This window comes from Perca flavescens, chromosome 13 (genome assembly GCF_004354835.1).
Source record: "Perca flavescens isolate YP-PL-M2 chromosome 13, PFLA_1.0, whole genome shotgun sequence".
NCBI lineage: Eukaryota > Metazoa > Chordata > Actinopteri > Perciformes > Percidae > Perca > Perca flavescens.
Window position 1 is genome coordinate 18,774,122 of NC_041343.1, and position 16,547 is coordinate 18,790,668.

The 16,547-nt window shown below is 39.5% G+C and overlaps 1 protein-coding gene across 1 annotated transcript in view; it reads right to left on the reverse strand.

Moving 5' to 3' along the window:
* The window catches only part of rtn4rl1a (reticulon 4 receptor-like 1a), a 92,093-nt gene extending 77,284 nt beyond the window's left edge, over window positions 1-14,809 (reverse strand). The window contains exon 1 of the mRNA XM_028595957.1: window positions 14,518-14,809. Coding sequence (XP_028451758.1) covers window positions 14,518-14,530 — 13 coding nt within the window. The 5' untranslated portion in view covers window positions 14,531-14,809. The remainder of the gene's footprint in view (window positions 1-14,517) is intronic.
* Between the last annotated feature and the right edge of the window lie 1,738 nt (window positions 14,810-16,547).

The following is a 16,547-nucleotide window of genomic DNA, read 5'->3' on the forward strand; positions in this document are numbered from 1 at the left end:
GTTATTACATTTTTAATAAATCATTTAATTTTGACCATATGGCCGTTGGCCATTCTGCCGTTTTGTGCTCCTTTTTTCTTTTTTAAATATATACATATTTTTTTTTAAATCTTTTTTAAAGTATCGGTTCAGGCACTGTTTACGTACCGGCACGGTTTTAAAAGTATTGTTTTGGCAAAAAAAAACAAAGATGCCCAACCATAATTGGGTGGGGTGTGGGTGTAAACATCGGAAGAAATAACGATGCAACAGTGTTTGTTTTTTAGTATCTATTCTACACATTTAATCCAATTTATCTACCTTTGCTGAAGAGTCCTGGTCATCATAAAAACATCAAACTAGCATCCAAACAATTGGCAGCATAGGATTGAAGAAGTGGATTACATGTTATTACCCTCTTTTCTGGTGACATCTCAGAATGATTAAGGAGGAATTAAGTCCCTCCATCTCTGGCTACACCATTTTAACAACACAATACTTTATTTACTCAACATCCTACTTCTCCTCTCACCATGGAAACATATGCAATCTATTAAGACATACACATGAGACATAACTGGTCCACAACATATTTGGAAGCAGACTCAACTGCCACCCGTACATGCAGCAGCACACATGCACAGTGACTACATGAAAAACCTCTTCCATGAATGTGTCTGGGGAAATGCTTGTGAAATGACATTTAGAGAAGATGTAGCTTGTCTTGATCTGTTGGCGAATGGAGCGTGTAAGGTCCCCAAGACTAGCAGAGGAGACAGATGGGAAGAGATGGGGCAGGTAGGAGCAGGCAGGGGGAAATGCAGACCAGAAAACATCCTGAAAGATAGGCGGGAATCCTGGCACTCTGTATTAGTGTCATATTTTTAATGGTTTCACTTTTTTTTATATTTATGATAGGATACAAAAATCTACTATTCAAGTTGATTATATTTTTTCATGTTTCATGTCATGTTTCATTTTGTTTTGCTCTGCATAAACCTGCTTTTTTCTACAATAGTGAATTAAAAAAAGAGTCCTCTTCTGTTTTCTGACACAAAAAATACGTTTGTTTTGATGTCCATTATTAGCCACAGAAATCTATATTTTTTTCTTGCAGCCCTCATGGCTGCAGGTAACTTTCAATGTAAATAAATTACACTTGGCTTTGCAGCACTACAGCAGTTCCTGGGAGTTGTCCATATCAATTAGTTTTTCCAACTTCCAAGTCAATTAATGTGAATGTAGCTGCTTCTGTTCAATACAGACCTGAAGCTTTCAAGGATTGCATGTGCTCAGATCAATGGCCACTGACTGATTAGATTTAGCAAAAGACTCACTTTAACTTACGGGACATATTTATCTTGGCAGTAAAATATGTTTACAGTATGTTAATAGCCTAGCTTAATATTCACCTATCGGTGAACTTCTCTCCAGCGTAGATTCATCCTCAGTCAGTGGGAAGATAAAGCATAACCTGTCTTTGCAATATAGACAAATGTACTCATCTCGGTTGCCCTAAATCTTGAGCGGTGCAGCAGAAATCTGCCTTGGGGACGAATGATTTGCTCTGAGAGTCGTTGCCTGACATGATGTTAGTCACACATATTCAGAGAGAGGAGAGAGAGGGAGAGGGCATTAGATGAGTATGATAGATAGTTAGTCAGTAGGTAGCAGAGAGAGAAAGAAAGAGATGCACAATAAATGATGTTTGTTTGGTTTAAAAGGTCAACACATTCATCGTCATGCATCCTCAGTTTAATGTTTACTGTGGCATTTGGTCTAGTTCATTAAGAGATGTTAACTGCAGTCAGACCTCTAGGCCTAGTGTTTGTACCAGGTGCTAAAAGTCTGCCAGAAGTTACTCTCTGCTAAATATTGTGCACTGCATTTTGTGTGGCTGCATACCACTCTTGCTATTACAAGACTGATTGCAGCGGTATTGATCTGCCTGGCTGAGAAATCGACCTAAAACATGTTTGACACCATCGTCTCCTCCATCCCGCTCCATCTCTTTTACACTATGCCCTTTTCATCATTCAACGGTGTAAGGCCATTTTCCTTCACCTCCACTATCTACGTCCTTTTACAAATCACTCTCTTACCTTTCCTCTCCTCATATTGTCATTCTCGCCGCCATTACTCTTTTGCCAACACTCACCTTCCACCCCACCCTCATCTGTCTGGGATTTTCCTCGGTTCACTTCTTGCTCCACCTTTCTCACACCTCAGTGTTTTTCCTCATACATCCGTTCCTCCTTCTCATCATCCATTGCTTCTTAAATCCAACACCTTTTTCCTTCCTGCTTAAGCTGCATCCCTTTCCTTCTCCTTCACCACTTCCGCACTTGTCCCCCCAAATGTTGTGCCTCCTCTATTGTTCTTTTCTGCAGTTTTCCTTCAACTCTCTTCTTCTGAACTTTCTCACCCTCACCACTTGCTATTTCTTTTTTTAACCTCGCAACTCATCCTCCCTCCCTCCCTCCTTCCCGCCCAGGGTGATTAAGTGATGGTTGTGCTGGCACAGCTGGTGTGGTTGGGCAGGCAGCCCATCTTAATGACAGCTGCAGTGTAGCCAGATCCTCATTGGGGCAGTAGCACTGTACAGTAGTAATCATAACAACAACGCAGGTCATACAGGCTTTTTGGGATTGACTGTATTATTAGGTAGGCATCTGTTGCGTTGTGATTATCTCTTGGGTCAATATATCACTGAATAACAGGTGCAAGCAAAAGTATAAAAATCCAGTCCTGTGAAGCTCATGAGCATAAATGTTTTTGTCCCTGCCCGCCCCTCTCATCCTCTGTCACATTTTTGTTTTCTCACTATTTAACACATCCCCGCAGTGTCACAGCATTTGCTTCACACTGCTTCCGGTGCACACCTTTCATTAACTCACAACTGCAAAACCTACATTGTGCGGCTGAGCTGAGATTAATTTATGAGCCTGCAGTGCCATCTTTTAAATTGCACATCTGGAAAAAAAAATTGTATAAAATGAGTGAGCAGAAACATCTGAGGTAAGCACACTTCTCAAAGTAATTGAATTGTGCCAAGGTGATGGTGCTACAACTTGGTGAGCTGCGCTAAACTCACATTTAGTCACAAGCTGTTGTCTGGGAGTTTTTCTCTCGTCTCTGCGCACTTGTGCATCATCAGTTTTAGGTCATGCTGACAGTTTAAGAAGATTAATGCAGCACTGGTAAAAGGGGGAGAGGGAGTTCAGAGGATGCATTGTGGATGTCTTCACCCTTCCTCCCTTTCACCGCTGTAACACTCACTTCTCTGAGTTGCCACACATTGGACTGTGTTGTAGTAATCTATCTCTAACAGAACCTAACCCTCAACATTAACTGTGCTGGCATACTCCGACACAAATGCTGCAGGGACAGCAGTATCCTATAAACACCACTTACATGGGACAGCAGCACGCCCATAAACCAGCTCTATCAACAATGGCTATACCATCTTGACATTTTTATTTAAAGCTAACTATATTTAATGTTGTCTCTCTCAGCACACTGTCGCTCTGGGTGAACATTCTTAAAACCATTCTTATGATATCAACCTGTGATAATCTTTCCATAATTCAAAGGCAAATGTACTTTACAATTGTTAACATGCCATCAATGAGATGTTTCATTCCCAGCCTCGTTCACCAGTTGAATCATTACAGACGTAAAACCAAAGCTCGCTACATAAAAGGAAAACTCACTATGGATTTTTGCAGCCAATACCTCAAGCCTATTATGTACAATAATGTCTCATTTGCAGAACATCACTGACTACGTTCACATGTACATAATATTCCGGTGTTTGCCCTTATTCCGAAAAAGACGATATTCCGACTAAGTTGTTTACATGGCTAATGAAAGTGAATATTCCACTAATATTCCCATTTACATGTAGCCGTGCTAAATAATATTTTTTCAAAGTTTACCAGCGGCTGTGGACTTGTTGTTGTTGTTGGACCGTGCGAACACAGCCTCCCTCTTTCGTTCCTTCAACCAGCTTCTTGAAAAGGTCGGCGTAACGATGTGTATGATATCCAAGTCTTTGATAATGTTTAAAAGTAGCTGTGTTTCTCCTTCTTATCGGGTCTGCAGCCTTGCAAACTGTTGGCTGGTTGGTTTCTGTACAGCAACCATAGCAACACACCGATCATAAGCTGTAAACAGGCAAGAGGCCGTAAACTGCGGTAAAAACCCAGATTGAGATGCATATTCCAAATGTGCTGTATACATGTCCAAATAATGCCCCTAAAACCTGAATAATACCGGAATATCCCACGTGTCTTTATTGGAAAATGCTATATTCGGAATAAGGCCTTATTCTGAATATCCAACCAGAATATGCTGTTTACATGACCTGTATCAAATTCGGAATATTGTCATATTCAAAATAATAGTGGAATATTTGTGTGCATGTAAACCTACTCACTGTTGGTTTGGTGTTTTGAATGTATCTCCTTGATATGTTCGATAGGTCCTAATATATGTCTCCCATTTTAACCATGCTATCAACAATATACTGTATATAGTACTCCATTTATTGTAATTTATAATCCGGCTAAATTTATTTTTAGCATTTCCAGGCTTGAATTTAAAATATGGCAAGAAAAAAAAGAAGCTTAAAACAAAATAGTAAAAGCCCACCTGAAGTATTATGACTCACTTATTCTGGCGGAGCATCATTGGTGCCAAAAATATAAATGTAATGTCATGAAAATGACTGCAGGTTTGTGCAGTGATGTAAAATAATGGTGCTGATTTACTTGAATATTATTGAGTGGGTACACATTGATGACTTTTATAGCTGTGTAAAAGTTCTTCTCTGATTACTTTTTTAGTTGTGTTCCAGAAACCCTCCACACTAATAAAAGATCATTCTGGGATTTATCTGTATAGTCCCCAGCTGAGCATCAGATTGTTATGTAAGTGTAATACATACACGTGAATCCACATGCACGCACACTGGGCTAATACGCACACACAAGTGCCTCCGTGTTATAATGAGACTCAGACTGAAGACACAAACAAGCTGTGGCAGCAGACAAACAACACTTTCTCACATGGCCCTCATCTCCTGTTCTCTCACATCACTCCGTCTTTACTTCCTGCCATCAAACACGGCCTGCCACAAAATAGAGGCTTCTTCTAATTTCAGCCATTTCATGCGTCAGTGTCTTTGTGTGGTGTGCCGGTGCACCTATGTGTGGGCTTTGAAATGTGAAGTCATTTTTGGCTCTTCCGTATTTGTTCTTGGTCTAATTTAGGAATTTAGTCAGGACTTGAATTTAGCATCAGTAAAAATGGAACAGGATGAGCTTCATTAAACCCACTAGTGGGTCCTGGCAAATGCCTATTTGTGTGTTTCGATGTGTGTGTGTGTGTTGGGAGTGAAGGAGTCTGCTGTACAACACATCTCCCCCCCAAAAAACAGATAAATGGTATACAATGGACAGAGGGGCTGCAAGTAATGATTTTTTGGATTAATCCCTCAATTATTTATTGCTTCATAATTTAGCTGATAAAACATCAGAAAACTGAAAAATAAACACTGAAAGTTCCCAGTGCCCAACAGGATGTCTTCGAAAGGCAAAAAAAGAGATCCTCGAACCAGAAAATATTTGGCATTTTTGCTTAGTATGACAAATATTCAATCATCATTTGTTTCAGCTTTAGACAAAGGAGTAGAAAAGAAGCAATGCAACGAAAAGACAAGAGCCCAAGATGAAAGACTATCTACACTCATTTGCCAGTTTATTAGGTGTATTGTTCATTTTTGTTGAAATTGTTTTAGAGGTGCAGTTCAAATGTATTGGGTCATACTGAGAGGTATTTCTAATATTTGTTCATCACTTTTATATCAATGAGGGAACACTAAAACCTCTAAAGTAGTAAACATTATAACATTCATGAAGGTAGGATTTATTGCAGGACTGTTGTATTAGACTGCAATAGTTTTTGCTATGTGTACCTTATAAACTGGCAACTGAGTGTACAGTATATGTCAATAGCTTTTCCCCTTGGATGTAAAATTTAAAACTGGCAATAAAAGTACAAACCAGGTGCATTTATAAGGAGTGTATCTCCCATTAAACAATGAAAATGTGCTGAGTAGAGACAAACAATAGGGAAGCCTGGTCAGCTTGCTTATAGGGACAGTTCAGGTGGGTGGTCTTATATCTTGCGCTCTTGTATTAACTGTGTATCATTTTACTAGAGCTCTAAGTGTAAGCACCAGTCAGAGGCAGATGGGCTCGTTAATGCAGTGATGTAGTTATGTAAGACCTGCTACTGCTGCCGCTCCTGTCTGTCTATACTGCAGTACAGAGAGAGAGAGAGAGAGAGAGAGAGAGAGAGAGAGACAATGAAAATGTGAAGAGAGCTTGTGAGTAAATCGGCAGTCGATGTGTCTGCATGTGTCTGTTTGAGCGATTATGTATGTGCAGACGCATGTTTTGTGCGTGTGTGTGTGCGTGTGTGTGTGTGTGTGTGTGTGTGTGTGTGTGTGTGTGTGTGTGTGTGTGTGTGTTTTATGTAGGAACACTGCAGGACAGATGGGATTGATGTGGTAAATCAGGAGGAATTGACTTGTTGTCCTGGGGTTGATGAACTCTTCTCCCTCTTTAACCCATCTCCTTCAATTCCCCACATGCTGGGCGGGTAACAGCCAATACAGAGCTCTAAACACTTTACTGCACAGAGGTGGCAGAACAGAAATGAGAGACAGCAAAGCAGAGAGCCTCAGAGGCCAAGCGAACAAATAAAGAAGGAAGGTTGTAAGGCAGTTTCTGTACATGCATATTAATACACCAATACATTTTGGGATACTCAAGTGCTCCATTTGCAATTTGTTGCAGGGGGGTAGACACAACAACATCAATAATAAATGACTTGAAATGACTGAAAAATGACTTTTAACTATGAAGTAGCTGAAGTGCCAACACTGCTCAATGGGAATAGATCATATGAGGTTGAATGAATTTGTTAACTAAAAAAGATTATACAATTATCTGTTAGGAAATGATCAACGGTATCCTGTGTCAAAGTCACAAACTTTGTTGACCTGCCTTATCTCAGAGGACGACAGTCTGAGGTTAAAACTAACCAACAGGGATATGATCATTGGCATGCCATCTTTTTGACCCACCTTTCTAGAAGTGTTCAGATCCCATTCAACAACCTGCATGTTATAGCAGGCTGCTGCAGTATGAGCTACCTCACAGAGGCATGTTAAATACCTTATCCTATTTACTTATTTTTCGGTCTCTACGGGTTTTGTTTCCATGGTAATATCCAGAAGAAAATATGTATTTATGTTTGCGGGGTTGTTTTTAATCACTGTCAGGAGAATAGGATAGATATCAAGAACTTATCAAGAAAAAACCTGGAATGGCTTTTGGCTACAATACAGTACATGCATGCAAACATGTAGCAGAGAATGTGTGTGAGAGTGGTGCATATCAGAATAATGTGGAATAGTAGTAGAAGAGATAAAAAAAACAAGAGTGTGGCAGAGTGAAGAAGGGGAAGAGTGAAAGGATGGACTGAGCCGTGTGATCTGCCGTGAGGAAAGCAGCAAGCCCATACTGCTGAGAGCTGTGAACCCCAAACGCCTTATCGGAAACCAAAACAGCTATCAATTATTCAACAGGTACAGAGCGAACTAGCTACAGAGGAGAAGACATGGGAGGAGAGGAGATTTGAGGGAAGAGGAGAGGATAGAGGAGATATATCCTGCATCGGAGTTTGACACAAAGGATTTGATTTTCTTTCCATTTTTTGGGTCAATGTTTCCAGAAATGTGCCATGTGGTGCATTACTTTTTGACTAAGGCATCAGCAATAATGACAAATATGGAACTTTAAGCCTAGTGTCAATTAGTTGATATTAATTGCTTTAGTTTAAATGAATAGTTCAGCATTTTTGAAATATGCTTTATTGCTTTCTGTCTGAGAATGAGAAAAATTATCAATATCACTCTGGGCAGGCTAGCTGTGCAGTTAATGCACCAAGTGAAAAAAGTAGCCTTACAACACTTTACTACTTGACATGTTGTATCTTGTTAAGCAAATGCATGGAGAAAAAGGTAAAAACAACAGCTTGTGTATTTAGAAGTAGTTACATGTTAGATCTATTTCTTGGCAAACAAAAGCTGGTTGCAGCTTTTGTCATCACAGAGATGTTGAGATGTTGAGCCAGAACAGACTACACCAATCTGGCAATATATATATATATATATATATATATATATATATATATATATATATATATATATATATGCAGAATAAATGATATTAATATCCATCTTCTCATCTCACAGACATTTTAAGTTTAAAGGCTTAAAAATGTCAGGAATGCCAACCCCCTCCACGACCTGTCAACCACTGTTGGATGTTCACAACTCAATGCACCCCACACTCTCCCCCAGCACCACCCTTTTACCATATGGTATATCTTATATCCCATACTATTATATATTTTACTATATTATGTTGTACTGTTTTATTTAATGATATACTATATTATAATTGTATAATAATACAGATGAACACTAAGTATAATTACTTTTTCATATTATAAATTAGTCTAGTGGATGCTGTTAATAATATACTTTGCTGACTTTGCTGCTACTTATCAACATCACACCACTGTCAATTTTGCCTTGTAATTTTGTCTGTAATTGCTCTTGTATAGCTCCTAATTTCACTTCTATTCTCATTTCAGTTTTAAATACCTTTTATTTTTACTTTCTCTATTTATCTGTAATTATCTCTGTCCTTGTGCTGCTGCAACAATCTGAATCTTCACTCTGGGGATCAATGAAGGCTTATCTTATCTTATATTATAAGATAAGACACACCAGCGTTAACATGAGTAATAGTGTCTCATCCACTTCAGTCAGCAAACAAGGATGCTGCTGCAAGCGATTGGTTTGTCCAACAGTCTCTCCCTCTGCAGACAGGAAAATATCAAAGTGCCTGGTCCAAACAGGGAGAAACTGAAAATCAGCCTGAAACACACACACACACACACACACACACACACACACACACACACACACACACACACACACACACACACACACACACACACACACAAATCATCATCTCACTTCAGCTCAGCTTTCACTCCTCACTGGCTCTCTCTCTCTCTCTCTCTCTCTCTCTCTCTCTCTCTCTTTCATTCCTTTATCCTCCAGGTCAAGTCTGTTTCCAAATAATCGTTCTTGTGTCCATTTCTCTGTCACTGTCTCACACTTTCTCTTTGCCTTTCCTCTCTTTCTGCACGTCTGCATCAGCATACTATACAGTATAACTCCTCTAGTCCTCAAGCTCTGACATTTACATTAACGATTGCTGAGGCTCACACACAAACACACACTCACTCACAAAATCCTTATGATCACTGTGTTGACATAAGCAAATTAATGCACAACATTTACCAACAATTCAGCAACAACCTTACTGCAGTGGCAATTAAACAAGTAGCAGGAGTCATAAACTATTTCATTTTTTTTGTGCTAGCCTAATGGCTTTTACAACTTTTTTTGGTTTGAACAATGTAAACTTGTGCAGAGTAATGTTTCCTTTGTTATGGCTGCACTGTCAACTTGCACTGTGATCTAAAATTTGGAAAATGCAAAGCAGTATGTTTGTACGTAAATATAAATGTGGGATAAAGAGTTTTTTAGCAAGAAAGTTAGAATAAACCACCACAGGGCCATTGTGAAATGCTATTTCGTGCTCTGCACAGTATAATTTGTAGCACTTGGTATTTGTTTATTTAGCATCAAAACAACTCCTGCTTATTAAGTGTTGCATTTTTTATTTTTGGCATTGTGTTTGTGAGTTCACCAGTTTAGAAGCTCAGAGCTGTAAAACATCAGTCCCTGTAATTATTTTAACACATTTAAACATGGTCTATCAATTGTGAACGCTACGCACGTTCCAGAAAATTGTTTTGCAACTTAATGATAAAATAGAATTCAGCAGGCAGACCACCCTGAGCTCAGGATACAGCAGAAGAAAGCAGTCTGTGAGTAACCTTGAGATCAGGCAGAAGGAGCGGTTGCAAAGGTCATTGATATGCACAGCCATCGCACGGACGCTCGCTGTGTGTGGCGCTGTGTGTGGCGATGCGTTTCATCCTGTTCTCTACTGTGACTTGCATTAGAGATATAATTAATTATCATATGAATTCCATTCCAGTCATCAAATCCCGATATGATTTAATTCTCTAATATGAGATTTACACTGAATCCACACAAAGTGCCACATTCCCTTTATTGTGTCCCTCTGCCTATAATCTGCAAAATCTGTCCACTGCCTCAGGATGTCGGTACTGCAAGAGCAAATTTGGATCAACCTCAGCACTCAATTACCTCGCCATTTGGTGCTTCACGACCCGAATAAACATTTTGTCACTAATCCATATGTTATTATCATCCACCAAGGCTATCATAGTTGCAAGTACACACAAACACACACACACACACACACACACACACACACACACACACACACAGCAACACAAAACAGTAACAGCGGTTTCTAATTGTTTTGACTGTAGACTTGACAATGGCCTACAGGCAAGTGTATGTCTGTGTCAACACAACTGTCAGCTCAGAGAGACAAAGTAAGAATTCAACATTAGTCTTTGTCACAATGGCATCAGATAAAATGAAAATCATCCTATGAGAAAGAAGGTTTGAAAATGACAAATTATTTCAACGTAATTAGCATTACATACAGGTCAATATTTCTGCATATACATACATGTACACGACATGCTTAAAAAATGCTTGGGTTATATCAAGACAAAGTTCTTATTCGTTTTAGCTCAAGTTGAGAAGGAACTCTTTTATACTGTTGGAAAGTTTCATAATCAGACCAAACTTTATTCACACTGGGGCCCAGAGAAAGCCATTGGCCCTCGAGCGAGGTTGAGGCTATAGTCTGAATGAACAGTGACTTGCAATTTTACCATTGTATATTGATATTGATCAGTGGATTTCATTACTAAGCTGAAGTTAGCTGTATCATGGCTGAAGTTGATATTCCAGAAAATTCTTCAGATATTGCACATTTTTGTGGATTAGAGTATATTCATTGGCAGGACCGAAAGCGAGAGGATGAAATCATATCATATAGTAATGATAAGAAGAAGATGAGACAGTGTTGTGCCTAGAAGTTCATGTTCCCAACTCAAGAAGTAGGAATTACACACATTTCATTCACATTATCCCCCAAAAATGTTAAACTATCTTATCAAACTCAAACTGCTAACACAAAACTCAAAAAGCATGCTGTCTTCCATAAAATTAAACTGTGTCTTAATGTGACAGATAAACACCATCATATCCATAGACACTATATGCTGTTATGCAGTTACTGACATCTTCATAAATTGTTTAGATCAGAGGTTGATGGAGGGGCACTGAGGGAGAGACATGAGGCAAAGATACTGTTATAACTCAATCAAATCTGAACACAGACATGAGACACATGCCATTATCTCTGGTGACAATTTTGAATAAACGTCCATAAATCTGCTTAGAAATCCTAGAATAAAAAGAAGCTCTTATAACTTATTAGGCCAGAACTTGCCAGAGAATCATCATATTTCTAAGTTTTCTTGAGTATCAAAGTAATCCAGGGAAAGTTTTTCTTGAAATCCATGAGGATACTGCAAACACTATCTCCTAAAAGCTAGTAGTTACAAACCGTATCAGCAAACAAGTACAAATAATACATTTTGGTAATTGCTCACAACCGTTTTTCAGTTCCAAGTTGCCTTTTTATTAAAACAATCTTGACACAGCACCTTTATGTGAACCAAACTATAGATTATATTACCATTGCTTTAACTCATACTGAATTCAGTCAACGATATTTTCAAAATCACTGTATTTAATTTTTATTTTTTTAATTTATTCCACAGCCCATTTTGCAAATGTTTGCGTATGCTTATCTTAGTTTTTGAATCTTGGATATTTCTGAAAACTCCTAAAAAATTTAATTCCAGAGGAAAGCAGTTTGCTTACATAACAAATACTCTCAGCTCTCCAGAATGCCTCAAAATGATGCCATCAATTTTACTGTATATTATATTCTAAAATAGTATGCCATGATAGCATAAGATCATGTCCTTTTTTGAAAGTGGAATGATGGGGGAGGTGATGAAGAGTATGATGATGCAGTGCAATTTTCCAATTATTTAAAAAAAAAAGCCTGCTTTGCTTTCAAACCCTAAGAAAGGTATTCGTATTGATCAATTACAGTTGATTTGTCTGATCCACACTCATGGATTTGGTCATGTTTACTCTTAAATTCATCCACATATTCTGACTTCTGATCAGCTCTGCTTGTGAGGGTTTGCACCTTGCATTGAATGATGGTGTTTTCCGAATTAAATCATGGGCTTACTTGTGCTTTATGAGTGAAATTGTGTATTAGATGTGCCAAAAAGCTGCAAATCTTCTAAAAGGAAAACAAAATCAGATGAATAATGCTTAGCTTTGGTAAAATCAGTATAAAAAATGATCATGGGCTTTATTGATCACCTTTCATTTGCGTCTTAATCAAAGAGCTTTTCCTTTCATTACTCATTTAATGGTTTGGCATGTGTTTTGTTTACACAGTGTCAGTGTGCACATGACTGTGAAAAGCTGTAGATAAAGAGAGAGACTACGTTGGAGACAGAGGCAAAGTCAAGTAAGGGAAACAAATCCAGCTTCAAATAAGCTGGGAAACAAAGCTTCGGCAGCTACCCAAACCAGCCAGTTAGTAGCCAATCAGCCTGCCAGGCCTCTCTCCTCTCAGACTGAAGCTGGCAGCAGGAACTGGCCAAGCAGAGAGATAGAGAAAGAACAAGAGACAAAGAGAAAGAGAGGGAGTTTTCATTACACAAAAACACTTCTCCTTCTTCTCCTCACGCTCTCTCTCTTGTTTTATCCCACCACAGTGAGATACTGTGGGTAAAGGTGACAGACATAGATAACTGAATCTCAGGCAGACTGCACAATTACTCTGAATGTTATTATTGTTACTGACAGCCACATATTTGTAGGAGGAGATACAAAGCACAACGCATCAGCCATCACCATTGTGTGTGTGTGTGTGTGTGTGTGTGTGTGTGTGTGTGTGTGTGTGTGTGGGTGCTATCCATCTGAAATTACAGGAAGATTAAAATTAAAGCTTGTCTGCCTCTAGCCAGCAAGCTCTGTCTTTCTTTTGCTCTCTCATACAATACATACACACACATACAATGACAGCACTAATCAGCCCTCTGTCAAGCCCATTAGGTCCCAACCTTAATGAGATCGCCCAGCTTGTGCTCCAACTCGGGCCGACCAAATGAACTAATAGATAATGATGTACATATATGTACTGTATGTGTGTTGTTTCCCTTCACAGAGTTGGGCTGTATTGATATGACAAATGACAGACTTCCAGCGTTTCTATTAAAGAATGTTTTTCTATTATGTTCTCAAGGTTCAGTCAGCGGCATGCTACACTCATCACAAAGCAGTACCCTGACAATCTGCCTTTCACAGGAGCCCCACTGTAATTTTTAATTGTATTTATTTTTATTAATTTTTTTTTTGGGGGGGAGGGAGTGGATTGGCAGATGAGTCACCACTCCACAAATACTTCTCTTTAAACTGTGTGTGTGTGTGTGTGTGTGTGTGTGTGTGTGTGTGTGTGTGTGTGTGTTATTTCATATTTAGTGATGTTAGATCCTCGTCGTCACACGTGCACGTTCATGTCAAAAGGTGGCTGACCGTGGGATTGGAGCCTCCCTGTCAACACATGCACACCCACAGGCAAGGTCATCGTGGTAAAACCTTATACCTTTTCTCACCACAAAACAGCCGCGTGTCAGTGTGATAGTAAACAGCAAGGTGTTGGGCGCGTGCTGTTATTCTCTAGTTGTCCATCGGGAGAGCCACCCTCTCCCTTCAGTGCAGACAGAAGTCAAAATATCCTGTTGTTTGTATGGCTGGGCGCCACATTCTGTCACGCCAAGCGCGCGCAGTCATGCCATAGGTGCGCGCACACAAAGTGTCCAAACAGGGGAAACTTTTACAAATAAAACAACTGGGAACTTTCTCCTAACAATCTCACTCTCGCGCGCTCTCTTTGTATTTCTCAGTCACGCACACTGGCGCGCGCAGCAACATCACCAGCCATCCTCGTGCAGGCAGGTCCTACAAACTGCAGTGCGGCAGCGGTTCGCTATTTTAAGAATATTTTTTACATGAAGTGGATAAATATTTAATTCCCTTTCCCTTCCCGGCCGCCAGCGTGAATAAAATACGATTGGTAAAATTCTTAGGCAACTTCTCTGCGACTCCATTTAGCCATCATTTAAAAATAAAAAAAAACGCTCCCAAGAATTTGTACCAACTTAAAGAAACAAACACAAACACACACACACACACACACACACACACACACACACACAGACGGTCCAGCCACACGCGCTCCACACCATCAGCGACAAAAACAAGTGAATTTCTCTTTCTCTTACCTCGCCTAAACATATTGGCAGCGGCTGTTTGGACCGTCTAGTGGTGTCTGTGCTGGAGTAGCATCCTTGTGAGGGTCCAATCATGTGCTGCTGGTTGCTGAATTGTTATTTTGATTCCCTTTGACCGCTGGAAGGCAGAATGTAGTCTTGTCTCCGAGGTGGCTGTTGTTTTATCAAGTGAAGACGGTTGGAGGAGGAGAAAGAGGTGGTGGAGGAGAAGGGGGTCAGATGATGTCAAAATTAAAGACGAAAATAGAAGGTCCGCCACCGGTAGAAACGAAGTTTTCTAGTCCGCACTTGGTATGAAAGAGGCGAAGAAAAACACCTCGTTCCGTCCCAACACACTTAAATGTGTTTTAGTGATATTTCAACTCACCGCCATCTGGTTTTTATAAATCATTAACATGCATTATTACTTTATTTGTTGCCCGAAAATAAGAGAAATGTGCTGTCAAGAGCAGATTGAAAACAGCCGCAAAAACCAGAGGGAAGTTCCTTTATGTCTTCATCGTCTTCCTACTGTCAGGTTGCAAGTCAGGTAGAGTCTAAACTGTGCTGTGTGGGGATCGCCAGTGCCGTCTACTGTCTCCGTTACCGGAGAGCTCCGAGGCAGCTGCTTCAATCCCCCTCCCACAGCGAGATGTGACTGATGAAAGCTCTCTCTCTCTCTCTCTCTCTCTCTCTCTCTCTCTCTCTCTCTCTCTCTCTCTCTCTCTCTCTCTCTCTCTCTCTCTCTCTCTCTCTCGGCTATGCTTGATTGGCATGACAGGCAAGAAGCATATATGTTGATGAAGCAGTTATAGCTCTCATATTAAAATCCTCTTTGTTATCGTTTCTTGCTCCCTCTCATCCCCTATGTGCAAGTGTCTACCGTCCCAATTTAATTTAATTTCAACAATTCGGCGTGCTTTATGGGCGTGAATGTTACATACACAATATTACCAAACCCTAAATTACAAATCAGTTACTGCTTTTCCCTTCTTCTTTTTCTTCTTGCTTTCACTTTATTTGCTATCACTTTCTGTCTCCCTGTCTCACATTAAAAATTGCTTTATTGGCACAATTAAATTAAGTAGGTTACAGTATTGCCAAAGCATGTTGTGCAAGGTTTAAAATTCAAGAATAATAATTTAGAATTAGACACTTAGGGGAAAAGACAATAAATGGTTTGCACATTACAATATAGTATACCACAATTAAAGAAAAAAATTGAGAAAAGATAACATGCTACATATAAAATATAATATATTGTACTTTTTACTCCACAACTTTTATTCTATACTTTTACTTTATTATCTCAGGCCGTTTCTATGGTCATTTTCCCCTAAGTAAATATACATTTGGTTTTGCCGGAGAGTGTGTCAAAATCTTGTTTTAATTTTTTATGTTGGTAAAGAACTTGGTTATTATGTTGCAGACTGCAGTGAAGCAGGAATTGTTGCTTTACTTCTTATTGTTGACAGAACTGACACGTTTGTTTTCTCTGGGTTGCCAGGTTTGTCTGTGTCCAGCAGTCTGAATGGCTAGGTTGTGGTCACTCAGATGTGTCTTTCTCAGTTTCTGATTTTTTATTTTATCTTTGGCTAAAATAGATTGGGAGATTGCTTTCTCAATCCATCATATATAGTATCTTTCCCACTTTTCTCCAGTTTTTATCTCCTGTTTTAAAATTTAGCAGACTTTACTATGAAACTGCCTAGGCAATCATTAAAGATCCTATGACATGCTGCTTTTTGGATGCTTTTATATAGGCCTCAGTGGTCCCCTAATACTGTATCTGAAGTCTCTTTCCCGAAATTCAGCCTTGGTGCAGAATTACAGCCACTAGAGCCAGTCCCACAATGAGCTTTCCTTAGTATGTGCCATTTCTGTGTCTGTAGCTATTGAGGAGGGTGGGGTTGTGGCCTTGACCAACTGCCATGTTTTGCTCGTTTGCAAGCCATGATGTCTCTCTCTTTCTCATGGGCGGGCCAAATTCTCTGGGGGGCAGAGAAAGAAAGGCAAAAGCAGAGAAAGGGGAGGTAACCTTT